Source organism: Callospermophilus lateralis, chromosome 1 (genome assembly GCF_048772815.1).
Source record: "Callospermophilus lateralis isolate mCalLat2 chromosome 1, mCalLat2.hap1, whole genome shotgun sequence".
Lineage (NCBI taxonomy): Eukaryota > Metazoa > Chordata > Mammalia > Rodentia > Sciuridae > Callospermophilus > Callospermophilus lateralis.
In genome coordinates, this window is record NC_135305.1 from 12,907,165 (window position 1) to 12,934,896 (window position 27,732).

General features: G+C 45.1%; 1 protein-coding gene and 1 gene segment (V, D, J or C); both read right to left on the reverse strand.

The window, feature by feature from the left end:
* LOC143379718 (T-cell receptor beta-1 chain C region-like) overlaps nt 1–26,357 on the reverse strand; it is a 30,198-nt gene extending 3,841 nt beyond the window's left edge. Inside the window, 3 exon segments of the C gene segment in view lie at nt 266–305; nt 25,877–26,175; nt 26,309–26,357. Of these exon segments, the coding sequence occupies nt 266–305; nt 25,877–26,175; nt 26,309–26,357 (388 nt within the window).
* On the reverse strand, nt 7,397–10,919 carry LOC143379760 (trypsin-4). The gene is made up of 5 exons (XM_076832491.1): nt 10,880–10,919; nt 9,797–9,956; nt 8,317–8,570; nt 7,804–7,940; nt 7,397–7,546 (listed from the first exon to the last, which is right to left on the reverse strand). Exons 1-5 carry the CDS (start codon nt 10,917–10,919, stop codon nt 7,397–7,399), a joined length of 741 nt encoding a protein of 246 aa, XP_076688606.1.
* Nucleotides 26,358–27,732: the final 1,375 nt, after the last annotated feature.

A 27,732-nucleotide genomic window follows, 5' to 3' on the forward strand; every position in this document is an offset into this window, starting at 1 on the left:
AGAGGAGAGGGAAGGACAGGAGGGACCGGTCGAAGAGGTTTAGGGGGAGCAGACCCACGCACGAGAAGGAAAGATGAGCAAAGAAAGTAGAGGCGGATCACAGACTGAAGACTCAGAGGACAGAAACAGAGGTGCCGACCCAGCCCCACCAACCCTGGCAAGTCAAGGAGTAAAGGAATCACCAAGTCCCCGGCTACCAGTGCTGGGAGAAGCGGAGACTGACTCTGAAGGACAGTGGCCCTACCACCCCAGACCTGCAGCTTACCTAGGACAGAGAGTCGAGTGCCCTCTCCAAAATGCTGTGCCTGGTTGTAACACAGTAAAACACAAGGGTGGAAAACCCCAGGGAGCTGCTGGAGTGGACTCCACCCTCCTACTCTCTCTCAGCCCAAACCCCGGCTGTGTCCTCAGTGCCTGTCCCCTCCAGAGTCCTCCTAGAACTCAACCGTAACAAGACACTACTCCAAAATCAACCTTTTACGTACCTAAGACAGACAGCTTGGTTCCGTTGCCGAAATAGAGTTTTTCGTTGGTTGCACAACACGACAGCCTGGCAGAAAAACTGCCCCCTCCTCCTGCCGGCCATTCCCTCCCCCCAAGCCTACCACCTGCTCACCTCTCCCTGTCTGTGGAGAATTTTACGTCTGAAGTGGAGGGCAGGGCAGACAACCTTAAATGCCATGATTAGGGGACAAATGTACCCTATGGGGTCCCCATCCTTCTCTCTGGGTCTGTCTCCTTTCTGTGTGAAGGAGACAAAGAGCAGGACCATGAAGATGGTAAGGGCAGAGCCCCTGCCACCTATCATGGTCAGAACAGGCACCTTGAAGGAACAGGAGATGGACAAGGTGACCCCTTCCCAGCTAGTTCATCTGCCTCCCTAGTACCGTACCCACGAAATGTTGGATATGGATTCCCTGCATGTCTACATCCAGACAAGAATTCAGATCTTCCCAATAAAAATACATTGTAACCCAGGCCCATGAAATAGAGGCTCCATCTGGTCCCCAGCCCTCCAACCCTGATTTACTTACCTACAACAGTGAGCCGGCTTCCCTCCCCAAAATAGACCGTGTTTCCAGAACACAGCCTCCTGGGTCCACTTCAAAACCTCCCATTGTCTGCTGAGCTGAGCTGGGATTCAGGGAGAGGCTGGGTGTTCACGGTCTCTTTCCTCACACAGAACACCCTGCTTCACACACTCCCATGCCCTTCCAGAGCCTGCCCAGGACCCTCGCAGGTGAGGAACAGAGACACAGCAGGGCCTGCTCCAAGTCTAGTGCCAGGAAAAACAGAAGCCCCTCCAGACCCACTCGCCAATGAGGGAGATGGACTAGTGTGGCAGCTCCTTCATCACTGCCGGGATCTCAGTTCCCCTACCTCAGGAGGGACAGCACCATTTCCTTTTTCTTTGCCTGTTGCCTTCCATCCCAGACTTAGCTCTGACTCCACCAAAACTCTACAGACCACCTGGGTGGATTTGCCCTCACGGGGAGCCTCCTCTGAACTCGGTCCCTGGCATGAGAGGGCCTCTCCTTCATATTTTGGCATTTCCCAGAACAGAGTCTACCCTCATGGAACAAGCCCAGAGAGCCTTACCTGTGACCGTGAGCCTAGTTCCCGAGCCGAAGGTATAGTCATAGTTGGCACATCCAAATATAGGCGCTCAAAAATGGACACCTGAGACCCACTTTTCCCAGTAAGGGAGCTGAAAATTTACCCGAGAGATACCTTACCTACAACTGTGAGCCTCGTGCCTTCTCCAAAGAAGACTTCTGTGTTTGCACGGTGACGTGGGGCAAGGAGGAAAATACAGTCCAGGTGCAGAGAGAGGAAGCCCTGGGTAGGATCCGAAGGACCTGGATGAGGAATGTCCTCTTCTGCTTTGTAGATTTTGGGTAGAAAGACATTTTCAATGCTTTACTCTTGGGACCACGGAACATGACAGGGAACTTCTGCCCCTTTCTGGAAGGATACCCATACAAAAGCTCCCTCTCTGAGGGCCCATTAAAGGGACTCAGGTGTGCAGAGCAGGCCAGGGGCCCAGAACCTATGGCAACTGCGTCTGTCAAGGGCTGGGTAACCCTGGCGTCCTCCTGAATCCTCTATGGAACCTCTGATGCACCTTCCCATGACCTGGGCTTGGCAAGAAGGGATCTCCCTGCATCCGTCACCTGTGGCGCCACTGAGGAATTCTTGTCTCTGGGTTCTCTCTGCACGGGAAGCTCCAGTTCTGATCTGGGCCTGTCTTGGTCCATGACCTTGGCCTGGCATGTGGTCAGGTGTCAGGCAGAAGCATTCTGAACCCAACCACACCTGGGCCTGGGACCCAGGAGATGAACAGAAGGGCTGTGGATGTCGGGACAGGCGGAAAGGTTTTTGTAAAGGCTTCCCATAGAATTGAATCACTGTGGCCCCCCCTGTCCCCACAATGTTACAGCTTTATACAAAAACGGCTCCTCCCATGACCCCACCCCTCAGAGGCTGAAGAAACCACCAGAGCAGCTGCTTCTTTGAGGGGGTAGAGACAGAAGGGGCAGGGGACATCACCCCCCATTGTGTGGAGATGGTGGGGCACAGACCAGGCTGGGGACTCCCTTCTTACCCCACGTGGGGGCTGTGTGGCTTATAGAAACGTTTGCTGAGGGGGCTGGTTTCCCTGGTATCCACCCCTTACCAAGCTGTCGTCACAGCAGGGAGCTACCCTGTCACGAAGTCCCAGAACCGACCCTCACCTCAGCCAGGCCCGAAGAACAGACCCCTCTGGACTCAGACTGAGCCTCTCAGGTGGTCAGCTGGATCCCGGAGTTCTGTGGAAAATTGACCACAATCTACAGAGAGCAAGGACTGTTCTAGATACAGAGAACAATAGCTGTATTTCCAGGGACCAGTTTGGAATGAGAGGAGATCACAGGCAGCGCCAGCCATCCTGCCCTTCACTGTTGGCCTCAGAAGCTCAGTTAGGTAAAGGGAGCAGGGGAAATCCTGTGGAGGTTGGATGGAGAGCACCTTCAAGGCCACTCCACAGTCACAGCCTTTGTTCTCTCTTCCCTGAAGGACGAAGAAGACATTTTAAGTTCAGGCAGGTATCTTTTTCCCTCAGGTATAAGATGACTTTGAAATTTAACCTGCATTTGGGTGGCCTCGATACCTCTCCCCAGAGGATACTTCCTTTTTTTGCTATGACTTAAAATCCAGATGAAGGAAAAAGGCAAACGTGACTAAATAATAATGACACATTTGCACAGAAAAATAGAAAAAAAAAAGTCAAAAGAACGTGGGGGAGAGATTTGCAATTCACACCCTCTGTGCTATTTCCCCCAACATGTGATAAACTCCTAAAAATCAAGAAAATAATCCAACAGCCCTATAAAAAAGGGCAAACAGCAGATGGTTCAGAGGGAAAGAAATGGAAATGGTACTTAACTATAGGGAAAAACTATCACAGCAATAATGTAAAGTAAAAATCTATTGAAATAATACTTTTCACCAATTAGACTGACAAAATGACATCCTGAAGGCCCTTCCCAGGTAGCATTTGGTGAAATAAACACATTAACATGCTGTTTTTCTGGTAGGAATGCAAATGACACACCTCATGTGAAGCAATTTGGAAGCAAAGTCATTTGTCTTTTCATCCAAAAGTCCCACTAGGGAATTTATATTATAAACACTATTGCATACAATTGAAGGCGGGAGAGATATTTGCACCATTTAGAAAAGTAAAATATTGGGAAAAACTCAGAACAGGATGGGATCAATAAACTGTGCTATGTTCCCACAGTGGAATAATATTAAATGCTAAAAAATTAATAAGATGCTTGGAAAGATCTTGAAGATAAATCATTAACTGGAAAAGAGCAAGCTGCAAAACTGCATAGACATATTCTACCCCCTGACCAACAAAGGTGGGAAACGAGAATTATACATTTGTTTAGTTGATTTTTTACAAAGAAACATGGGAAGGATACAAAAGAAACTTGTAAGAGTGAATACCTATGAAGGATGAATGGGCAAGGGCAGGGACAGTGAAAATACAGGTTGCATCTCTCGGTATTAACTTCATTGTGTTATTTCCATTTTGAGACTAGATAACTATACTATTTAAAATTAAACTTAAATTAATAAAATTTAAACAAGAAAGAGAAACAAAATATTACTTTGAATAGTATACGAAAATATCCTACTTAAAAAAGCAATGCTGACTTAATTTACAAAGCCATTGTTTTTTTCCAAAGAGAATCATTTTATATAAGGAGCAAATTCATGGTCATGAATTCAGGGATCAGTGGAATTCCTAGTCCTGTAGGAAGCTTGGGAGAAATGCAGACTTCTAATGAAACCTTATGAGCTTGAGTTAAAATCTCTATGATTAGGTTTACCAACATATTTAAATTAAAAAACGGAGAAAATTCTCCTGGGTATTTCTGTCACAGTGCCAAGCATGGGACCCATAGTTGGTTCCCTGATGGAAACTGGACAGGTGTAAGCCCTGGAGAATATCAGAGTGCTAGCCAGGGGTGCCCTAAACTGGGTACAGGGCCTGGGTCTTAGAATTTAGTAAAGAAAGTGGGAGACATCTGTTTATTTGCCTCATTAATTGTGACAGATCTCACACCACCAACAGCCTGAATAAAAGGTCGATTGCTTCCATTGATTGCAAAGTAGTTAAGTTCTCTTATTTATTTTCTTTCTTCATTGAGGCATAGACTTTACTTTGATCTATTTTCAAGTAGATCTGTTTTCCTTAATCATCCCTTTTGCCTATCAATAATTTACCCGCTAAGTTAGTTTCCCTTTAATCATCCGAGGACCTTAATCCCAACTAGTCTTATGATATCATAGTATCTGAATGAGCTTTTCTTAGTTTTGCTTCTTTGGACATTGGGCCCTAATGCACACACAGCTCGCTCTTCCTTCCTTCCTTCCTTCCTTCCTTCCTTCCTTCCCCCCCCCCCCTCTCTCTCTCTCTCTCTCTTTCTTTCTTTCTTTCTTTCTGCCAGGTAAGAGTAGTATACACGGGTTGATTTGAGGCCATGCATCTATTTGGGCAGCAGGAGGCACTCTTTCCTTATTTTTTAGAGCTCAGTACATGCAATCTGGGCTTGGCCACTTGAGGGGGTCAGAAGAATGTGAAGAGCGCTCCTGGGGACAGGAGAGGGACGCAGGATCTTTCTGAAATTGTATATTGTGGGGCAAGGGGGAGAGACTGGGACACATACAATTAACATTTTACACATCTGTAATTCTTGAGAATGCTCAAACATGTTCATAGGTTTGTTTCAAACTCTTTCCCCCCACCCACTCAATTTTTTGAGTTGAAGAGATAAAAATTAAAGAGGCTAAAATGAGCTGCCCAGTGATGAGAAAGAGATGACACCCCTACTCCAGACTTGAGTTCCCTGCCCTCCGGGAAGCCTACCCCCTGCATCCCAATCTGACTGAGCTCCCACAGACCCCACTTACGACTAGGAGAACTTGGACAGGTTACCACACTGCTATAAACTCCAGTCTCCTTATTAAAATGAGAATAACAACAAAAACAGCAACAAAAATAATAACCACCTCATGGGACTGCTGTGAGCACTAAATGATATAATACATCTGAAGATTTATCCTGGTGCCTGAATACAGTCAGTAAAACCACGAGCTACTACTATTCTTTTCATAAAGTACAGGCTTAGGGATTTCTCTACCACACTGGATCTCAAACTTTCATGTGATCAGAATGACCACCCAGAAGATGTGTTAAAATGCAAGTTCTTGGGCTCCATTCCAGAACTTCTGACTCAGTGGGTCTGGCGAGGGGCCCAGCATTTTCATTTCTCCCAAGGTTCCTGGTGATTCTGGTGCTGTGTTCCAGGGACCGCTCTTTGAGAACCATTCTTCTGAAAGTTTCCTTCTTTTCTCAGGACCTGTTTTTCCTTTTACTCTTTCTTCATCAATCACTAGGTGCTTATTGTATCCTGGGATTTGTCTGATCACTGGAGATATCTGCATGAGTAGGGCCTGATCTCTTGTCAAAGTCCATGCCAGGATCAGCTCAGCCACTGTCTGGGCACCATGGGCAGAAGCATGGCAGAAGTGGGCAGAGAGGGAGGATGCCTGACTCAAGTCCAAGGCCATTGGGACCAGCATCAGGATGGAAAGAGAAGGAGGCATCAGGGAAGAGTTTTCTGAAGAGGCTGGAGAGAATGAGGCAGGACATCCTTGCCGATGGAGTCATGATGTCCAGAGATAGAGGCTAGAGGTGCATGGCTTGTTGGAAGAGCCACCAGGACTTCTGAGTGTTGGAGGAGAGCTGCAGAGCATCAGGCAGAACAAGGACCCTGCATTTCCATTATAAGGAGATTCACTCTGAGTGATGTGAGAAGCCAAGAACTGTGTGAACCAGGTACAATGAGCAGGAGCAGCTGAGCTGCGTGGAAGGGAGCAACAGGGGGAGCCCCTCAGGAGGTTCAGGGAGTCAGGAAATGGGCTGGAGAGACTGGTCTCATCACTTCAGATGGACATTGCAGCAGGAGAGAATGGGAGGCAGGACAGTGTGCACATAGGCAGATGAGGTGTTCCCCGGGTCGACCATCTGCTGGGTGTTGGGCATGGGCAAGCTAATAACCTTCTCTTAGCCTCTGCTTTCCATCTGCACCACTGGAATAAAAGCCACTCTGGAAGGGAGAGAACTAAGTGTGCAAACACCTCTAAAGCCCTCAGGATTGTGTGTACACAATGGTGTATACATATTACGTGGATGAACCAAAGGCAGACCTCTCAGGCTGTGACTGATGGAGACCTAGCGAGCTCTGCTCTCCTTCCAGACCCTGGGCAGGTGGTTGGGAAATGGCTGATGGGCTCTTCTTTAAGTCGGACATCTGCAGGTAGGAGGGAGTGCAGCACTTTGTCCACAAGAATATGGGTGAGGGCACTGGAAGCTGAGGTGGTCAGGGCTGAGGTTTGCCTAGCTGTGTTTGCTCTGGGTACAAAGAGGTTCCTGCTGAGAAGACAGGATCTTACCTACCAACCAACTGCACACGCATCAGCACAATCAAGACCCACCCGAGCACCAAGGTCAAGGAAACTCTTTTTACACACCTCTGGGAAACGCATTTTTCTTGAGAAAATAGATCATCCTGCCTGTTGCGTCTTATTATTATTATTATTATTATTATTATTATTATTTGGGTTTCATGTCTTCATATGCTGTGATCTAGTATTCCCTGGAGATTATTTTGAGAACTGGGGTCTCTGCTCATCATCTCTCAGGAGAGAGCTCTGTCTGACCTCAGACTGGAGGATGCTTTTGAGACCAAAGGTTCTGGAGGAGCAGGCACAGACACAGGCAGTGAGGATAGAGCAATTTTATTGGCAAGGTGACTTCAGAGGGACAGGCATAGGGACTTTAATTGGCAGCGATGGTTTGCTTGATCCAGTCCACATAGTTGCACACCCTGGTATAGACTCCAGGATTGTCCTTCAGGGCACAGCCATAGCCCCAGGAGACAATTCCCTGAAGCTGACCATTGCAGACCACAGGGCCACCGGAGTCACCCTGGAGAGGAGGGTTGAGTAAATAGGACGTGAAGAGGAATATAGCTACACTTGCTCTGAACCTCAAAGACCCACCCAGCTGGGTGGCTCCATATCTTTCTCACAGGGACCCATTCTCTGTCCTTTCTAAGGAGCTGGCATGCAGCAGCCCAAATGAGCCTTCCCACCCAGCCTCACCACACTTGGGTATTCAGATTCTACTCCCAGGTGGGACCTGGGTGCTGGCTAGGATCTTGACATGTGGAGGGGCCAAATCACCTGGCAAGAATCCTTTCCTCCCTCCAGGAAGCCTGCGCACACCATGTTGTTGGTGATCTGTCCAGGGTAGGCAGCTTCACACTGAGCCTGGCTCAGCAGCGGGGCCCGCAGGCATTGCAGCAGGTCTGGGTAGTTGACTATAAGGGGCGGAAAATGAAGGAAAGAAAAAAACATGAGCCGGGCCAGGTTGGAGAAGAACGATCCAGCGGGCCACTCCTGGAGAGGAACTCAAGAATGCGAGACCCAGAAAGGAACAATGGCTTTCGGTTCCCATCCCTGCGGATCCCCTTCTTAGATGTAATAATGGCATGTTCTCTACTTGTGTTCTTTTGGTTCTAGGATCAACTCTTTGGGACTTCGCATCTCTTGGTATCCACTACAGAGCCCTGGGTGTAGTGGGCACTTATAGGGGATTTGTAGGCTGGAAGCAAAGGGGCTCACACTCAGGAACATGATTGGAAAGTGTGGAAATGTGGGGATGGAGGGGAGTAGGAGGTGAAGGGTCCCACTCACCACCAGAGCTCAGGGTGTTGCCCCAGCCAGAGATGAGGCACTGGGTGCCCGCAGGTGCACAGGAGGTGGGCAGAGACACAGTGGCCACCCGGGTGTTGATGGTGGCAGGAGAGGCGAGCTTGATCAGCATGATGTCATTGTCCAGGGTCCGGCTGCTGTAGCTAGGGTGGCGGATGACCTTGGCCGAGTTGATGAACTGCTCATTCCCCTCGATGACTTCGATGTTGTGCTCTCCCAGTCTCACCTGGATGCGACTGTTGGGAAGACGCCTGCTGAGGGTTTCTCCCCAGAGCCCAGGACACCCCAGGGGGCTCAAGCTCCCTGTTCATGGGCGACTCTGGAGGCGTGGCCTGGAGTATGTGACAATGTCCGAGGAGCAGTGGGGCAGGAGTGGGCGAGTCCTGCTGTGAGACCTGGGCCCTTTCTGCTTCCGAGGTGGTGGTGTGGAGGGGGATGAGGTGAAGGACTGTGGTTGGTGACTCCTCCTCACACTACTGTCCCATAGCCCCTTCACTCAACCAGAGGTTGTGGACCCCAAAGAGGGACCTGAGGTTCCCTTTGTGAACTACCCGCAGGGACCAATGCTCTCCCTCTCCCTCTGGCAAGCACTGTCATTCTGCAGGAGCTCATCAGTGTGTGGCCCGGGGACCCGCAGCAGCAGTGTCACCTGAGAACCTGTCGGAAATACTCAGTGCCCACCCCAGACCACTGAACCAGAACCTCAGGGATGGTCCTGGTGATCTGGGTTTTCACAAGCCCTCTAGGAGATTCCAATCCCACTCAGGTTGGAGAAAACCTGGTGGAGACATTGGTTCTCAGTTCTGGGTACAGAAAGAAGTGTTAAAAACTCAGCAGTAGTTACAACCCTAAGGCTGAGTTGGCTGCTCTGCTATAGGACCCAGGCATTCAAGTTTTATTTATTTATTTTTAACTGGTTCTTAGGTGGTTTTAATGTGCAGCCAACTGGCAGGAAAGTGCTTGTGCAAGGTCCCTGCCTGCCCTCCTCACAGGTTCTTTTTTGTTGTTTGTTTGGAGGTACCAGGGATTGAACTCCGGGGCACTCAACCACCGAGCCACATCCCCAGCCCTTTTTGTATTTTATTTAGAGACGGGGTCTCACTGAGTTGCTTAACGCCTGGCTTTTTGCTTTGAACTCACAATCCTCCTATCTTTGCCTCCCAAGCCGCCGAGATTACAGGTGTGTGCCACCGTGCCTGACCTCACTGGTTCTCACCACCACAAAATATCCCTCCCTGCTGTTACAACACCTAGCCTTTCAGTTTTAGGAATGTCTTTGGGGTAGAAGGCTCTCTACCTTGGGCCGCCTCTCTTCATGCTCAGCTCCAGAAGTCAGTGGCTCCCAGTGACTTCTCCCTCACCTTCTCCACCCACATTACGACCTCAGCACTTCCTGGGACTGGCCCAGGCCCTCCAAGGAGACTGGGGCTGTGGAGCCTGCCACCAGGAGCCCATCACTTACGACTTGTAGCAGTGAGCGGCAGACACCACCCATTGCTGGTTGATGAGGGAGCCTCCACAGAAGTGGTAGCCTGAGTTCAGAGACACCTGGTAGGGGACGGAATTCTCCTGACAGGTGTAGCCCCCGACAATCTTGTCATCGTCATCAATGGGGAGAGCAACTAGAGTGGAGACAGGAAGGGAGAAATCAATTTAGCAGGTTGTGGAGGGCAGAGCCCACAGCCCTGTGGCCGCCTCCTGCTAATTCAGATTCCTTAATGAGCACAGCAACTACAGCCAAGCAGGGAGCTGCCACGCCTGTAGGCATCACAGGTTATAGTGTCCCGAGGGCCTGCATCTGCAAGACGCAGAGCAGATACCCTACAGGGGCTCAGAGTTCTTTGGGGGGAACTGAGGTGAGAACACAAGAAATGTACTTAGTGGGATACACGTCAGAATTGCATTGTCTCACCCACAGAGGGCTTCTCTGTCATCGTCCTAACTCCACCTCCCATGGCTATGTGAGCCCAGGGTTCTCAGGATGGTTTGGCCTGGCTGGCTAAGTAGCCCTGGTTATACCCAGCCCCTACCATAGCTCAGATCTGTACACTGAGGAGAGATTAGAAAGTGGCCTTTGGTCTCACATAGGTAGGAGGCACTGTTATTGACCAATAGGACAATGATTCTTAACTTTGGCTGTATACCTGGGAATCTTAAAGCACCTGGGAAATTAAAAAATCCAACATAGAGGCCCAAATTGAGACACATGAAGTCAGAATTTCTAGGAGAGACACACTCAAGCAGCTATGCCAGAACTACATAGCCACACCTAGGGCTGCTGGTGCATTTCATGGACCGCCTGCACCTGGCCTCCCTCACCAGCCTCTCTGACACAGATGGAGGAGGATGGTGGGAGTGGAATCAGGGAGAACATGAGAGAGGCAAGGCTTACAGAGAGCCCAAGAAACGGGTAAGGAGACTTGCAGGTCACGGGAGAGAACATCAAAGTGAATGGGAAATAGGAGAGTCCGCCATGATGGCAGGGCAGGTGTCTTCCAGGAGAGAGGTGGGCAGGGCCCGAGGCAAAGCAAGACATGGAACTCACCAGCGGCTCCCACAAAGGCCAGGATCAGGAGTGCATTCATGGTGGCAGAAGTGTGTGAGAGCAGGTGGTGGAGAGGCGCCTTTATACCTCCCCAGTGAGGGAGAAGAGGGTGTTCGAGATGAAAGGTCACCGACGTCCCTGCACAAACACACCTGCAGCTTTCCCATTCCCAGTCTTGCATCAGCCCGGCTATTTTTTGGCCACTCTGTGGATAGGTGACCTGCAAGTGATAAGAAACTACCTTCGAGGGAAGAGAGGGAGAGCAGCTGCTTCCTGGAGGGGTACTGGGATGGGGAAGCTGGGGAAGCCAAGCCTCATCTTCACAGCTGGACTTCCTTAGGCTGAGGAGCTAAGGGTTAGGAGGAGGCAAGATGGCCTGGGTACTGGATCCTCTGACCTCATGGGGATTTATTTAACTTACTTGGAGAAAGGCTGACCTCCGTAGCAGGCTTGGCTGTTCAGGATCCTGGAGTCCCTATGAGAGGAAAGGCTTAAGTATGAAGATGCGTCTCTAAAATTGAATTCACTTGGTAGGAAGGCCTAGCGTGAGGCCTTTGGGAACCAGAATTACACCATCAAGAGGTGATGACAGAGCTCTTTAGGCGTCTGGGCTTTCAGCTGGCTCTTCTTTCCAGCGAGTCTTATGGGTGGGGAGTGTTTCAAAGGAGGCAGGGCAAAGGTTAAGTAGGAGATTCCCCAATCCATTAGAAGGATTGAAGACCAATTCCACATCCTTCCTCTCCCTCAGTTTCAGGACCTTTGTCTCACTGCTCATACTGTCATGGGTTCTCTTTAAGCAGCCTCAAAGTTGCCCTGCCAATCTGCACTAAGATGAGTAAAAGTCCGTCTCGGAGAAGACTGTGGGAGCTCGAGTTGTATGCCCGGATTAGAAAGGGTTTGGGAAGAGGTGGATCTGGGTTCTGATCAGAGAATCAGCAATAGGTCCAGACAGGTTAGCTCACTGTAAAGAGGTAAGACACTGGATTCAACAACAAAGACATGGGGGAGGGCAGATTTTGGAGTTTTCCATCTTACATGCAGTGAGACTGTTATGCTAGGTTCAGTACAGAGTGCACCTTCCTAGATAAGACCCAAATTTGAGACCCGCCATGACCATCAGGACCCGGCATTTCAATTCACGAAGGCATAACTTGGCATGAGTGTAGAAGGAGATGGTGTGCATGCTTGTGTCTAATATGTGAGCCAGTGGCCGGCGCAGTCTTCCAGGATGCTTTTGTCTCTCAGGTCCTCTCATCTCAGGGTTGGAGAAGGGGCCAGGAGCGAGCAGAGTTTATGTTTGACTTCTCTAAAAAGTAGAAAAAGTATGAATGTTTTCAAAATGCTGAACAAAGCAAGGAAAGCTCAGCTCCACATCTGGTGCTTGAATTAGAGATGGTACAAAGGATGGAACATGGAGGAAATGGAAACTGAATTGGAGGAAATGCAGTGTGGGGCTCATGGGGTACCTTCAGGTCCCATCCCTGCATGGGAGGCCTGCAGCTCAGCGCTCTCTCCTCCACTCTGCACCCCTTCAAATGCCTCATGGACTCATACCTAAGTGAGAATACTGACTTATTTGCACAATGCCTGACGGCTTTTCAAGAACTTTTGCACCGACAAAAGTGACATATTACTTTTTCTTTGTATTGAATTTCACATTTAACTTCTTACAAAAGTTTTAATCATGAGGTATGCAGAATGAAATTATTTCTATTTACAGAGGTGGTGGCAGAGACTCAGAAGGATTCTGTCTTGCCCAGGAATACATCTAGAAGGGGCAGAGTTGGCCTCTAGGTTACAAAAAGAATGGAAAAGGACGTGAAGTGTGGGATTTGCTGCAGGTGGCATCTTTATGTTTTATTGGGGATCAAGCCAGAGGTCCCCAGAGGAGAAATTATACACCAGGTTCCCTTCTAGCACTTTTCTTCCGGCACAAATAGATCATTGAATTAATATTTCACCAGCCACCTTGTCTCAGAGCCTTACCTTGATATGACCTCCAACTCATTTCCAGTGCATGGACACAAGTTTCTGTGCTCAGAAGCAGCTTGAGTCTGAGGAAGCCAGATTGTGGAGGCAGGATCATAGGTGATTTTTTTCCTATAGTGTCACCTAGCATGCTGCTGTTTTGCCTGCTTGCCATAGGGGGTCCATAGGAGTACTACTTTATAGGATAAGATAGACTTGTCTTCTAGCATCTGTAGGTATCAGGGTGACCTGGATGTGTGACCCAAAGGGAAGTGATCCTTGGCAGAAGACAGGAAATTGATTTGGGAGAAGGGGAGTTTTGGAGAGGTTCTGCAGTCCTGATTCTGTCTAAAGTGGAACTTCCAAGGGCAAGAAGATTTTTATTTAAAGCTTAAGATTATCCTTCTGATATTTTGTGCTCCTACTTATATAGCCTGAGATCAGTTTTCCTCGAAGTAGTGGGAATTGCCTCAGAGGCAGAGAAGGGAGTCACAGACAAGAGACTCTGTTATCTCATACTCTAAGTTCAGACGAGTAGACTGGGTTCAGAATTCAGCAGCTTAAACTCAATTTGGATGTCTACACAGTTCTTGGTACTGTGTATTGTACCTTTGGATTCCTTTGTCTACACCAGGACATTCCCCTGGCTTGCGTTTGGTGCTTACCATATCAAACCACTGTCCTGTAGTGAAGACAGCAGCGAAGAGTCTCTGTGTGCTCATTATTTGCAAGTCCTTATGGACCTTTTCCATTTTATCATCACAGCCACCTATGGGGTTCCACATTTTGCAGATAATCAAATGGGCTTCTTAGAAGTGAAGTAATTTGCTCAAGTTCATGCAGCCAGTATGCTGGGAAGATGAGATGTAGACCCTGTAGCCCCAACCTAGGCCTGCACGCTCCACCTTCGAACATTGTATTTCCCTTCCTGTGACCTCATCCTCCATACAGCCTCCCCACTAAGGCAGTGGGGAGCATATACTGTTTTCACCTGTTTAGAGACAAAGAATCTAAATCTTGAAGGTTAAGTCACTTCTCTGGAGTCACTTGAGTAAGGAGTGTAGGAATAATACTGGAATCTCCCCTTCTTTAAACCATGTTTATTTCCATCGTGTTGTTGCATAGTGGAGTCTTTCTGATCTCCCAGTAGTCTGAAAAGAAGACTGTTTTCTTTTTATTTATTTATTTATTTATTCATTAGTTTTAATTAGCTATACATGATAGTAGAAAGTTCTTTGATTCATTGTACACTAATGGAGCTGAATTTTTCACTTCTTTGGTTGTGCATAAAGTAGTGACACCATTTGTGCAATCATACATGTATCTAGGGTAGTGACGTCTGTCTCATTCCACCATCTTTTCTACCCATTTTCCCTCTCTCCTCAATCCCCTTTGCCCTATCCAAATTTCCTCCACTTATCTCAGGCCCCCCAACACCCACATGCTTTAGCTCCCATTTATCAGAGAAAACATTTGGCCCCTGGTTTTTTGAGATTGGCTTATTTACTTAGCATGGTATTCTCTAACTGCAAATGCCATAATTTTATTGCCTTTTAATGTGGAGTAATATTTTATTGTGTATATGTACCACTGTTTCTTTATCCATTCATCTATTGAAGACCTTCTAGGTTGTTTCCACAATTTAGTATTTGTGAATTGTGCTGCTATGAACATTGAAGTGGCTATGTCACTGTATTATGCTGTTTTTAAGTCTTTTGGGTATAGACCGAGGAGTGGGATGGCTGAGTCAAATAGTGGTTCCATTCCATGTTTTTCTAAGGCATCTCTATACTGTTTCCAGATTGGTTTACACCAATTTGCAGTGCCACCAGCAATGTATAAGTGTGCCTTTCCCCCCACATCCTTGCCAACATTTATTGTTGCTTGTATAAAGACTGTATTCTTTTTATAACACTTTTTTATTCACATCTTTATATAATGCCTTTTTATCAAATCCCCCCACATTAGGTTTTTCTCCTCCTGTCCACTACTGCTTGGTCCCAATATCCTGTATCATTCTAGAACCAGATGATTAAATTCCAGACTGTCTTCCCCCTAACCTTTAATTTCTTTTACTCACATCCGTTACTTTTCCCCCAGGCTATCTACCTCTCCCACAGCACTATTTCTCTATTCAATAAGAAATTGTTCTTTTAAATATCTCTTCTGTGAATAACTGAATCTGGATAGTGAAGGGGGTGCTCTGTGTGATCCAGAAAATCTGAAGAGACAGAGGCATTAGAAGCACAGACTGGTCATGGCTAATCAGCACATTAATAGCCCTCTTCTCCTCTTGCCCTGTCTCCTGCTCCCCACCTTAGAGCCATGAAAGCATGCAAAATTAATGCTCAAGGAACTTCCATTTGCATATCTTATTTATTCTTCAAGCCTTATTTACTGTGGAGAGGTAAGTGAGGAAGTCTCTAGCAATGGAAGTTTTAAGGTTGTGTAAGGTCAATTTCTGTGGTGTAACAGTGAGTGTTTCTGTTCGTACTGCAACCATTCCTTGTCCACTCTCTCGGGCCTCTTAGAGATGCTCAAGTGATCCCAGTTTATCAGAGAATAAGCAGCAGAGAGGCCGTGCGGGGTCTTGGAGGAATAACCATGCAGGCTGTTGTTACTGTAAAACCTATGACATGTGTGATGACAGATTTTAATGCAGAACGTGTGTATCTAGTTTTGTAAATCATATTAGATCCAAATTGAACTCCATAAACTAAGTTTGGTGAGAAATCCAATTGGTAAGCCAGACTATGTCTTCTCATTCGGTTCATAAAAAGTCCAGATTGTTTCAACCACTTGGAAAGCAGCCAACTGGTGAACCCATCTCTTCTAGATCAACTTGGCCAGAAGGTTTTTTTGAAAGGCTTCCAAGGTTAAGAACTGAGTGCTATGTCTACACGGGCACCAGCACATTTCCAGTCTGAGGCCCTTGGACCTCAGGACCACTGGGCTGGAGCAGGTTCTGGGCTGGGCCTCCATAGAACCTGTGACATCTGTTGCAGTTCCCAGGCTTGGGGAAGGCAGCATAGGGGGCTTGGCACACACAGTTATGTGCCTTTCTCTTCAAATAGAAATCTTTGCTCAAATACAAAGTTGGAAGTTTCTGTTTTCTCCTTTTTAGATTAGATTATCTAAGCCCCCAAGACTTTGTAGACTTTTCCTCCAAGGGAGGTACACCATCGCTTAACAAGGTTTCCTTTTTTTTTTTTTGAGTCATTCTTATATACTCAATAAATATTTGCTGAATTTCTGTGACATTCTAGAAGTTATGGACTCTAAGATGATAGCAATTAAGAACATGGAAAAGTTCTTCACTTTTGTGGCATGTATGTGTGAATCCATACAAGTGAAAAGGTTGAAATGGAAGGCAGAAAATAAATAACTAGATAAGCATACACACACACATTTTATTTCATGAAATGGTGATTTGATATTAAAACAGAGTAAAGTGGTAATGTGATATGCAGTGCAGTTCAGGTGGTCAGGAAAGTTCTCTTTGGGGAGATGATACTTGAGCTAACACCTGAATAAGAAGGAGTCATGCAAAGATGAGAACAGGAGGGCTTCCGTGGTTCCCTTCTAAGTCTATAACAAGAATCAACACACACAACCTATTCCTTTGTAAAGTTAGAAAACCCTATCATTTTCCATATGGCTTTTGACCTTGTTGTTGGTTTTGATTGAGTAAAAACTGATAACATGAAGGGTGGTCATCAATACATTGACATATTTTTATAAAAGTTTATATCAATATGTATATTTTGATATTAAATGATATTTTTAGAATTTTATCATGTTAAGAATAAATTCTGAAACAGTATGCATCATATGATATAATGTTATTAAAGCTGAGTATTTTACTATTCCTCACTTTAATAATCTGCCTATATTGTGGTAACACATGCATTTTTAGGTATCTAAAATAGCACAAAGAATCAATTTTAATAATAAATAAAATTTCCTAATAGAGTAATGCCTAATGTCAAGAAAGCAATTCCTATAAGTAAAATGTCAAGTATGGCAATGAACAACACATTTAGGTACTAAGACATTATTTGCTGTCTCTAGAAAGCTCAAGGTTATGTGCTTTCTGTGGACAGTTTCTTATAATAAACCCTTATTTTAAAAAATATTATTATCTTCATTTTATTTATGAGAAACTAATGTGTAGAGAAATGGTGCACTTGTTCAGGGTTACTCCTATAACATGATGAAGTAGAACCAAGTTTTAAACTGAGGTGTGTCAGTTGACAGAGTTTAAGCTCCTAACTGCACTGCTGCTTTATGTCTTCTAAGGAAGTGACTCTGCTATAACACAGGATGCTGCTCCACAATGCAGGCCTTACCTACAGGGCACTGTTACTTCTTGGGGGCATGGGGTATGAGGAATTTAAGATGCCACTAGACCTAGTAGATAACCTGGGTGTAGCTCCCTGTGATCTAGAGGATCAGAATGTGTAGAAGCTGAAGACTCCCTGGAGCAGGTCTAGGGAAGACCAGCACAGGACCAGCAGCTAGGACACAGGAAGGTTATGACATAGGAAAAGCTGCCGCAGTCTCTGGCTGGGCACAAATCACGAGTCTCCACGCAGCTTGTAGATTCAAACAGCAATTCTTTATTCCCGAACTCACACCGGCCGTCTACAAACACGTTCTGGGGGAATCCACGTTCTCTGCCCAAATCCACTTCTCCCAAATCCACACTCTGCCCTAATCCACTACTCTGCCCAAATCCACTCCGCATGGGCTTCTGTCTCCCAAAATATACTGTCTGACCCTAAGCACTCAAGAGGAACTCAGCAGCAGGATACGCCCTATTCTAAAGGGGAACACCCTAATCTCCTATTATGCTAAACTGCCCTATTCTAAAGGGGGAACACCCTAATCTCCTATTATGCTAAACCGCCCTATTCTAAAGGGGGAACACCCTAAACACGGATCCTGCCCTGGTCCTTGAGCAAGGTCACCTTTCAGAAGTCCTTCCACTAGACAGCATGGGAGTAAGCTGGCAAGGAATTTGTCATACTTACTTGGCTGATGGCTCCCAGCAAAGGACAAATTAGAAAAATAACTCAGAAGTAATGTATATTAATAATCAAAATTATTTATTGTTCTTGGCTTTGGGTAAAAGATTAAAAAATTTTCTTCTGACTAATTCTTGTTACTGAGTAGTTAGTCCATGGGGGTTTCTGAACAGATGTTGTTCTATGGTGAAGATACAAATTATAAAATTATAAAATAACAAAGCACTAGGTTTTATAGCACCCTAATTGCTTGACAAAGGCAAATATAAGTACTTCCTGGAAAACCCACTGTTAGTCCAGGCTTTAAGGAATTCCCAAAGAAGAATTTACATCAAAACACATATTATGGTTGGAAATAAGTCACTCTGAGTGAGATTTAGAGGATATTCCAAATAGGAAAACCAGATTCAAAAAGGCATCGGATGTTAGCATTATCAGATCAAAGGTCCAAATAGATGTTTGATATTCTTAAAGAAATAAAATAGTCTAGAAATGCACAAGAAGCAAATGATTTTTCAAACAATCATTCATATTCATAAGAGACTCAAGGAGATTTCCTAGAAATTAAAATTACTTTTAAATAAAGTCAGTTTAAAGTGTAAGAGGCACAGGGGTATGAATTAAGAAAGTGAACAAGAGTGCTAAAGAAATTACCCAGAATGCAGCATAAAGAAGCCCAAGGAGGAAAAGTAGGACTGAAATGGTAAAGATACTGGGGGATAATGAGAAAGAAGGTTGAACACAGGAGACAGCTACAATGCAAGGCATCTCCTCTTCTATAAAACGTGAAAGGCCAGGTTTATGGGCTGGTGTTCTGGCCCTGAGGATTTTACTTTCACCACTAACTTCTGAATCCTGTGTGTGAGACTGTAATGTTCATTCGAGAATGACGTTCAAACCTATCCAGAAAACAGGCCCATGCTTTTCACTTGAAAATGGGTAATTTCCACATTCATAGAATGGGGTGTGGATTGAGGGTAAGTAGGGAAAAACTAGGAGTGAGTACTATGAAACTCTGCAACATGCTCTTGAAATTGAATTTCTCCTTCTGGCATTTTCTATTTAATAATGGGGTGATTTATGCATGTCTAACTTCATAGTTAGTTTTGCAGATGAAATGACTCCTGGATTTGAATGCTATGTTGAGGCATTCAGTAAAGATCCAGGATCAGCTTTTAAGGAAGGATAGATGTTGACAGGTAGAAGAGGGTATGACTTTATACCAGAATTCTACATCTCCTTCAAGAACAGTTCTTCAGTTGGCCTTGGACCAACCCAGCCCCCATTTCCTGCCTTGTCTCTTGTAGTTCTCAAGAATAACTGTAGAATGTAATGAGAACCCTACCTCCAAAGATAAGGAGGAACTAGCCAAAGTAGCCTGAGCTCCACTGGACTGCTCCTGGAAACAGCATGGGCCTCAACTTTAGCCCCAAATGTCATGTCAACCCTGGGGTATAAAATCCAGACCAGGCTTCTTTCTGGGATTCCTCAGCTGTGGTGCAGAAGAGATCCAACCTACCCTGAGCAGCATTCTTGAGCCATTTCTGTAATAAACCCTCTTTATGTCACTTATGTATGTGAGTGTTCTGTCTCACGTGATGCTCATAAGTAGTAAAACTTCAGCCCAAGATGCAGAATTTTTGTGTTAACCAGGGCAGAGTGAACTTGCTTCACCTAGCTGGGTAAGTCTCTTATTGAGAATAAAAGATAGGGACCTTCATAGAGCATCCCTATCAGACACAGGGCTCTTCAAGAACTATTGGGTCAACTTGGTCAATGCTGAAGCACCAGAAAGCTTTCATCACAGTCTGTTCTGCTATTGAATCTCTTTTGCCCTGGCCTCATATTTACAGACCAGAGGAGCACAATCAAATACATTATGTCCCAAGGCTGGTTTAATATCCCAAAAGACCAAGCATCATCCATGGCAGATGATATGAATATCAGCAGTGTATTTCTGACTTTAAAGAAGATATTCCAACAAGCCCCTGACCGCTGGAGCACTGTGGCAGGTCTCAACTTTTGCAGATTGTACATTGATCTGGCACGCATATGGCATATTGAGGCCCCTACAGTGTTTCCAGGTTGTATTCACTGTGAGCAGTCAGCATGCCATCAGTGCTATAGACCACCATGATATCAAGATGATTAAGGTCCTTCCCAAACCTGTGTTGATAGAGAACAGGCCATCTTAGAGTCTTGAGATAAAATGATAGAAAATAAGCTAAATATTTCCTTGAGACAGAACAGTTAAAACGTATATCTGATCCTGTCACTTTGAAAAAACTGTTATCTGTTTGTCTTTACTGAGTATTTATAAGCACCCTCTGGGTGAAATTTTGCCCCTGGCCACCCAAGAGCTTCTCTTCCTGTCTGTGATGGAATCCTCTGGCTAGTCCCACAGTCACTGTCCACCCCCAGTCTACTCTTCATGTCCATATCCACTCACAAACACACAGACGGTCCCCACCCAGAGGTAGTGGTTTCCCCCACTCCACATTTCCAGGGTCCTCAGGATCATTTGTGGGCAGCTGGGTAGGAGGAAGCTGAGGTTCTTGCTCAGATCTTTGATCTGTGTCCAGCACTGTGTCTCCAGCACTGCAGAGATAGAAGCTGCTGTCTTCGGGGCTCACGTTGTTCACAGTCAGAGTTGAGAATGTTAGGTTTGGGCGGCTGATGGGAAACTTATCTTTGTCAAATCCACTCTCATATGTGGCCTCCGAGCCTTGGTTTGCAGTGGCAATCAGCATCAAACCCTGTCCTGGGAGCTGACGGTACCAGAACATCAGGGAAACTTGGCTATCCACCTGACACTGCACCGTCACAGAGGTCCCATGTTGGCAGATGCTCCTGCTTGGCTTTTGATAGAGGAGAACACTGGACACAAAGCCTAATTACAGAGAGACAGAGACCTGTGAAGGCTAACTCGCTTAGGATCAGACCTTCCCCAGACAGGAAGGTCTCTGCTTCATTGACTCCAATATCACTTCAGCTCCCAAAGGACCCCCAGCACCGCCTCCTTTTGATCTTTCCAATCATCATCCTGTCAGGATCCTCTGATCTGACATCTCCCCCATCCCAGCCGGTGGCTTTGGACCCTCTGGAGGGAAAATATTCCAAACCTCTTCTCAGCACTAACATGAACCCCAGGCAAAGATCCTACCTCGTCCCAAGAGAAGTAGCAGGAGAGCCCACATCTTCAGTCAATGACCTCTCCCCTGAGAAAAGGCACTAAAAGTCAGATGGAAATAATCTTTCCTTCTGACCCTGAAGTTGCTTCCCCACCTGCTCTGTTCCAGAATATGGAGAAATGGGTCTGCCCCCTAGTGGAAGTGTGTGGCTCTTCATTTAGAATGGTTGCTTAACAAGGCATCCCAGCAGGCACCTGGCACAGCCCACCATCTATCCGTGTTCTCATCCATCATTATTCAACAACTGCTTAATCCCTGGGTACTTTTAATAAAGATTACTTGTACTCAAATTCAGTTCAGTATGGGTTAAGCAGAAGTCCTGTAAAATGATCATAATCCCATGTTCCTTTGCATTATTCAGCCAGTTTCCTGTATTATGTAACCACCTAAAATTGTTTATTTTTGCATAATAGAAGTATTAGTATTTTTGAGCACTTACTCTGCTTTGCATGTATTATTTCAGTCTATTTACATGCTATGTTATTTAGACTTCTATTGTCATTCTTTTTATGAATTAGGAAATCTTACCGGTAAGACCTAGAGAACTCAACCCACCCAAGTTCACATAATCCAAAAATTAGTAACAAAATGAAGATTCCAGTCCATCCTATTGATCTCATAGCTCAGACATTGACATCAGTACTACAGAGGATTGCCTTGGCTTTGCAGTTTTCTGTGCCTTATTGACTGGTACATAACTAAGAGTGATAGGCCCAGTAATTTTTATGTTGTTCCCTTGAATGTTGTCAAAGGTACATCTGGGATTCTGTTTCATCCCTCTGGGGACACTTGGCTTTTTTGTTTTAATAAAAATTTAACTTGTTTGAATTCAGACTTCAAATTCTGTTCCTCTAGAGTAGGCAATAGCTGAAAGTGCTGTTTAATTCTCTCAGCCTCAGCATGGCTGGCTGGACTGTTATATTCATGTGCATAATTCAGGCCTCAACCAGATATTTGGACAGGATTTGTGTGAGAACATCGGCTTGCACTTTTGTGGCCTTCCCCTTTCTTGAACATCCTCCCTGACTCCACAACTGAGTTCTTCACAGTTTTCTATGTGACTAGAAATGCTTCCCAGCAGAAAAAGATATTAAAATAGAAAACTGTCTTTTCACCCAAGTGTGGTCTTCCCTGTAGCTTCTGCCTGCTTCTGGTTGCTTTGCTGTGCCTTCAGCTAGGCCTTCAAAATTTGTGTCTAGAATTTATGGTTGTTATTTCCTGGAAGGTGTGTCTTCAGGAGTCGCCAGGCCATTATCACAATTGCCTCATTCTTTTTAATGCTGCTTAATGATCAGAAGATTCTCGTTTTCTGGTTCCTCTGTGTATATGAAGCTTCTGAAAATTCTAGGTTCATTTTAATGGGATCACCTTCTCCATTATGGATCTGGGTTTTGGATAAGCCATGCAAACTGACAGTAGAATCCATGGGTGGTTTACTGAAACAGTATGGACAGATAGAGCCACAGTCCGTATTTTGGCCATATTTGAAATGTAATTCTAGAGTCCCCCGTTTTAGTCTGGACTGATTGCGAGTCAGTTCTACTGTCTAGCTGTTCTGTTATTCTGAATAAGATTTCCATGAGTTCCTTTTATTTTGTTTTTCTCTCATAGTTTCCTTTGGGCACAAGTTCAGTAATTTCCCCCAAAAAGGGTAAAATAGAAGTAAAAGTCTTGGATTCTAATATAAATGAAATTGTCTTTTTGTTTGTATTTTATTGATATCTTGGGTTTGTGGAGAAATATATGTTGAAAATCATTTTCTATCAGAATTTTATAGATATTTCTTGCATCATTGTTCTCTAGAATTCAGTGTTGCCGAGAAATCTAATGTCATTCGGCTTTCTAATTCTCTTATAGCTTTTTATATATAGCTTTAAGCTATAAGTTTTCTTTGTCCTGGGTAGTATAGTATTAGGATCATTGGATCTGCCGTGTGTTGAAATTTCATAAAGCAATGCCTTAGTTTTAGTTATAAATTCATCTAAAACACTTTGCCTTTTCAGTGTGGAGGCTCATGTTTTCCATTTCTGGGGAATAAATTTTGTGTGATTATTTCTTTGAGAGAAGCTGCTCTTTCCTTTTTCTGGAATTCCTCTCGGGCAGCTGTTGGATCTCCTGTGTTGACCCCTTAAGCCACCAATGTTCCCTTTCATGTTTTCTGTCATCTCTTTTGTTCTATTTCTTTTGACTCTTATTTTAAACAATTTATTTTGCCTTTCTTAAAGTTCATAGGTGTCCTCCCTGAAATATATTTCTTCTATACCATTTTAGGAATGGAATATTTCTTTTACCTTAGGATGGAAACAAGCATTTGCATGACTGCTATTTGAAAATTCCCTTTCTTTCCTTTCCTAGGTCTGCTTGCCTCAGTTTTCTTTGTTCCCATTATTTCTTTTTCTTTTCTCTTCTCTTTTGTCTCCCTCTCTATATCTTGCTTTGGGGAGGGGAGGATAGGGGGATTGAACTCAGAGGCACTTGACCACTGAGTCACATTCCCAGTACTATTTTTGTATTTTATTTAGAAATAGGGTCTCACTGAGTTGCCTAATGCTTTGCTTTTGCTGAGGCTGACTTTGAACTTGTGATCTTCCTGCTCAGCCTCCTGAGCTGCTGGGATTACAGACATGTGTCACTGTACCAAGTTGCTTTCTTTCTTAAATGTTAGAAATACCCCTGGGCATGGTGGCACAAGCCTATAATTTCAGTGACTCAGGAAGCTGCAGCAGGAAGATCGTGGGTTCAAAGCCAGCTGCAACAATTCAGTGACACACTGTCTCAAAAAATTAAAAGGGATAGGGATGTATATCAGTGGTAGAATGCCCGAGTTCAATTCACACACACACACACACACACACACACACACACACACGCACACACACACACACACACTGATGATCTTTGATTGCTTATCCATGTTAAAGTAGGGCATGAAATCCCCAGTGCCTGGTAACATGGTGCACTTGCTTACTAGAGTTCACTTGAAGAGACCAGGCTGGCAACCAACCATTTTGTAAGGGCCACTCAGATGCTGGTGTGGGTCTCCTTCCCAGTTATGTGCAGTTTCTTCAAATACAAGTATTTCACTAGGCCTCTGTGGAGTGCTACCTAGTTGCGCTCTGCCAGGGCAGTGGAGAGGTGTTGGGAGACACCTCTTCATGGGTCTCTGGCATTTCTCCACACCCCCCAACAGCTTTCCTTCTGGACTATCTCATCAAGGATATTTGCACAGCAATCAGCCCTGAAAGGTGAGACCATGTCTCCCTTTGGGTTAGAGAAAAGATTTGTTTCTTGTCCCGAATAATAAGGATCATCTCCCTCTGGGGAAAAGGCTGATCAGGTGTGGTAGAGCCTCTTCTGAGGACTGAATTCTCTAGCTTTTGGGTCATCGGTTGTGACTCAACCCTACCACATGTGCAACACCCCGCAGCTCCTCCATATCACTGTGGGGGTGAGGGAGAGGGTGAGGGTGAGGGTGAGGGGTGTGGAGAAGCAGCTGGCCACAGGACAGGGGAGGACCTGTGGGGTCTGGGGTAATGCTCTTTCCTCCAGGGACCCATGGGAGCCAATGACAATGATGGATGGTCCCAGAGGGCACTGGGAACAGACACACAGTGCTTATAGCTGGCCTCCTCTTTTGTGACACACTGTCTTATGATTGATCATCTGAGTTCGTGCTGTGCTTGCTGTGGGAAATAGGGAACTTGTGGGAAATGTCAGGTTCTCGGGTACACTGAAGATGCTTGCATATAAATTTTGTAGACCTGTGCTCTGTTGCTTAATGATACATCGTGATGTTGTATTTCCTCTGTTTGGGATGTTGACTTCAGAAGGGATCCTGTGATTCTAGCCTTATGTCAGGGAATCTTTCCCTTCATTCCATGGGATTGCTCACAGAACTGACAGGTATTTTTTCCTTTTGATAGTTCTTTGAAATTCTCCAGAATCAGATCTTGTCTGACCTCTCATATGAACTCAATCCTGGGCATTACAATACATATTGATTTACTTTTTTCTCTTACTTCTTTTACATAAAAATGCAACACTGAATCCAAATGTGTTTTCCTATGTCTATTTTGTCTCACTGATAGCTTTCCAAAGTTCTTATAATTTGGGTTTCTAATACCCTTAACATTTCTTCTATATTTCAAAAGTAGGAAAGTCTCAATTAAGATTTTTCTGACAGGGTAGTCTGGTCATTCTCTAAAACAAACACACATTTTCTCTGGTTGATTATAGCCTGACCTGTTCTTATTACTATTTGCATCAGAGTTTATTCCCTTCCCGACTAGATTTCTCCCAACGTAAGAGGATTATCAGAGAAACTGGAGAATTCACTTTTTCAAAAATTAGAGTGTTTGTCTTTATTGAATGAACAGAATCCCAATTCTGTAAACTTCCTCTTGATCAGCACATGACCAATAAAATTTATTCAAAAGTTTTAAAGTGTATTAGTGGCCTCTAGTGACACTACTGACAGCAGAGATGCTGAACAAGAAGAGGACTTGGATATAAATGGGAAGGAAACCTAGTAGAAAATGATAGAACGGGGCTCAGTGTGAGTTTAAGAGGACTTCTTGTTGGCTCGAGTCTCACAGATTCAGGTTGGGGATGACATACGTGTTTGGCAGGTTAACCTCAGACTGTACCCCGACTTGGCAGGGGTGAAATCATCTCCTGCTAATTGATATTGTTGAGTTTCCTTGTTCATGGTCACTTTTTTTTAATGTCACCAGCCTGCCCCAGGAGCCAGCATCAGGCCGAGGCAAAGTCACTTTCTTTTTTTGTGCAGGGAGGCTGTGGCTGTGCAGTACTGTGGCTTTACTGCAGGCACAGAGGTACAGAGCCGTCTGTGTGAAGCTGGCAGACTCCAGAATCAGGGAGAATCTCTCCCTCTTCTTCCGAGAGACACTGTACCCCTCAGGGATATCTCCTTTGTCGTTATTGTCAGCATCATACGAAAAATAGATCAGCCGTAGCCCCAGGCCCGGGTCTTGTCGATACCAGAACATTCTTTCATAGTCCATATCCTGAACGCACTCCAGCACAGCTTTCTCCCCCATCCTTTTGACAAGGAATCTCGGGGTCTGGGTTACTCCTGTGTCCACAAGGCCTGCGAGAGGATAGAGGAGGTGAAAAGAGAGGCCAATAGCAAGTATGAAAAGGGAAAAATCCTGGATCCAAGTCCTGCAGAGAACAGGACAGGACTTTCCACCCCACCTCAGCCACCAACTCCCAGGACTCACCCACTGCCAGGAAACAAAGGGCCACCCCCCAGAGCAGCCTCCCTCCCATGGCAGTTTTGAGGAAAGAATGGGTCTTCTCCCAGCTGCAGGGGGACTGTGTTGTCATCTTCCTGCCCAGGCTCACCATCCCTCCTCCATCACAAGACTGGAGTCTGGAGGTGTGTGTGTGTGTGTGTGTGTGTGTGTGTGTGTGTGTGAGAGAGAGAGAGAGAGAGAGAATGAATGTGTGTGTGTGGGGGGGTAATATTGTGTATATGTCTTTAAGTATGGATTTGGTATATCAAAATATTTATTTTTAGGTACTTCTGTTCCAATTGCTGCTATTTTGTTTCCATAGAAGTGGGTACTCATACACGATTTTTCTAGTGGATATGGGGCAAATTCCTTTTACTGGGCACCTTTCTTTCCATGCTGCTGCATTGGTAGTGGTGATTGGTGTGGTGATAGCAGTGGTGCAAATGCCCACACATGCAGGTTCACCAGGCGGGGTGCCGGGGACAGAGGAATACCAATAGTGGATGCAAGCAACAGTGAGTGTGTTATTGGTGGAGAATTTAAGAATAATAACAAAACCCAATTAATTGTCTGCATTTATCATCATTTTGTGGCTAAAGAGTTCTTCCAATGCAACATTTTCTTTCCATGGCTGGTTTATTTTCATTAGTAAAAATGTCAACCAGTAGAAGCAGAGTGTTGAATGCTGCTTTCCAGGGGAAGAGGATGGGAGAATGGGGAGCAGTTATTCAACTGTAGAAAGGCCATGATGGAAGAGAAGGCTCTAGAGATCTGCTGTACCACCTGTAGCTCAGTTTTCAGGACTGCATTGGACATGTAAAATTTTGTTAAATTAATCTGCTTACTGGACCTCATGCTAAATGTCCTTACCACAACAAAAAGAAAAACCATCTCACCAGGTGATTTTGGTGCACATGAAAAACTAGTGATCAAAACAAAAGGGTCAGACACAGATATCACAGTGATGCTTATATTTTCCAATAAAGTTTTTCTTGTAGTTATTACACTTACATCATCCATTTAGACTTCTTCATGGTATATCAATTTTTGAAAATGCAGCTATGTACACAAAATCAATCACAGGCATGGGACAGTTTCTATTCTGTTTGGAATAATATGAAGTCATCATGACCCAGATTCTTAGTTTTGACCTTACCATAAACACTGATCCCTCACCCAACAGATGGACCCTTACCATGGATCAACTTGCTGACATGGCTCAACATGAAATTTCACTGGACCATTTGCTTATACAAAAAGTTTTAAATCAATAAATCATGGTTACAAGAAATAATAACAGAAAAAAGTCATTCTTTACTAAAATGCTGAAAGTTTCCATTTTGGGCAGAATCTATAAATGTACAAGGTAGTCTGACATGCGTAGATGAAAGGCTTTAGACTAAGGTAAA

Bases quoted from the DNA above. Each gene is read 5' to 3' on its own strand.
- LOC143379760 (XM_076832491.1), bottom strand. From the start codon at position 10,919: ATGAATGCACTCCTGATCCTGGCCTTTGTGGGAGCCGCTG. The intron at 9,957-10,879 runs GTGAGTTCCATG...TCTCCACTCTAG, and splicing joins GGCCTTTGTGGGAGCCGCTG to TTGCTCTCCCCATTGATGAC. The intron at 7,547-7,803 runs GTGATTTGGCCC...CCTCCTCTCCAG, and splicing joins GAGGAAAGGATTCTTGCCAG to GGTGACTCCGGTGGCCCTGT.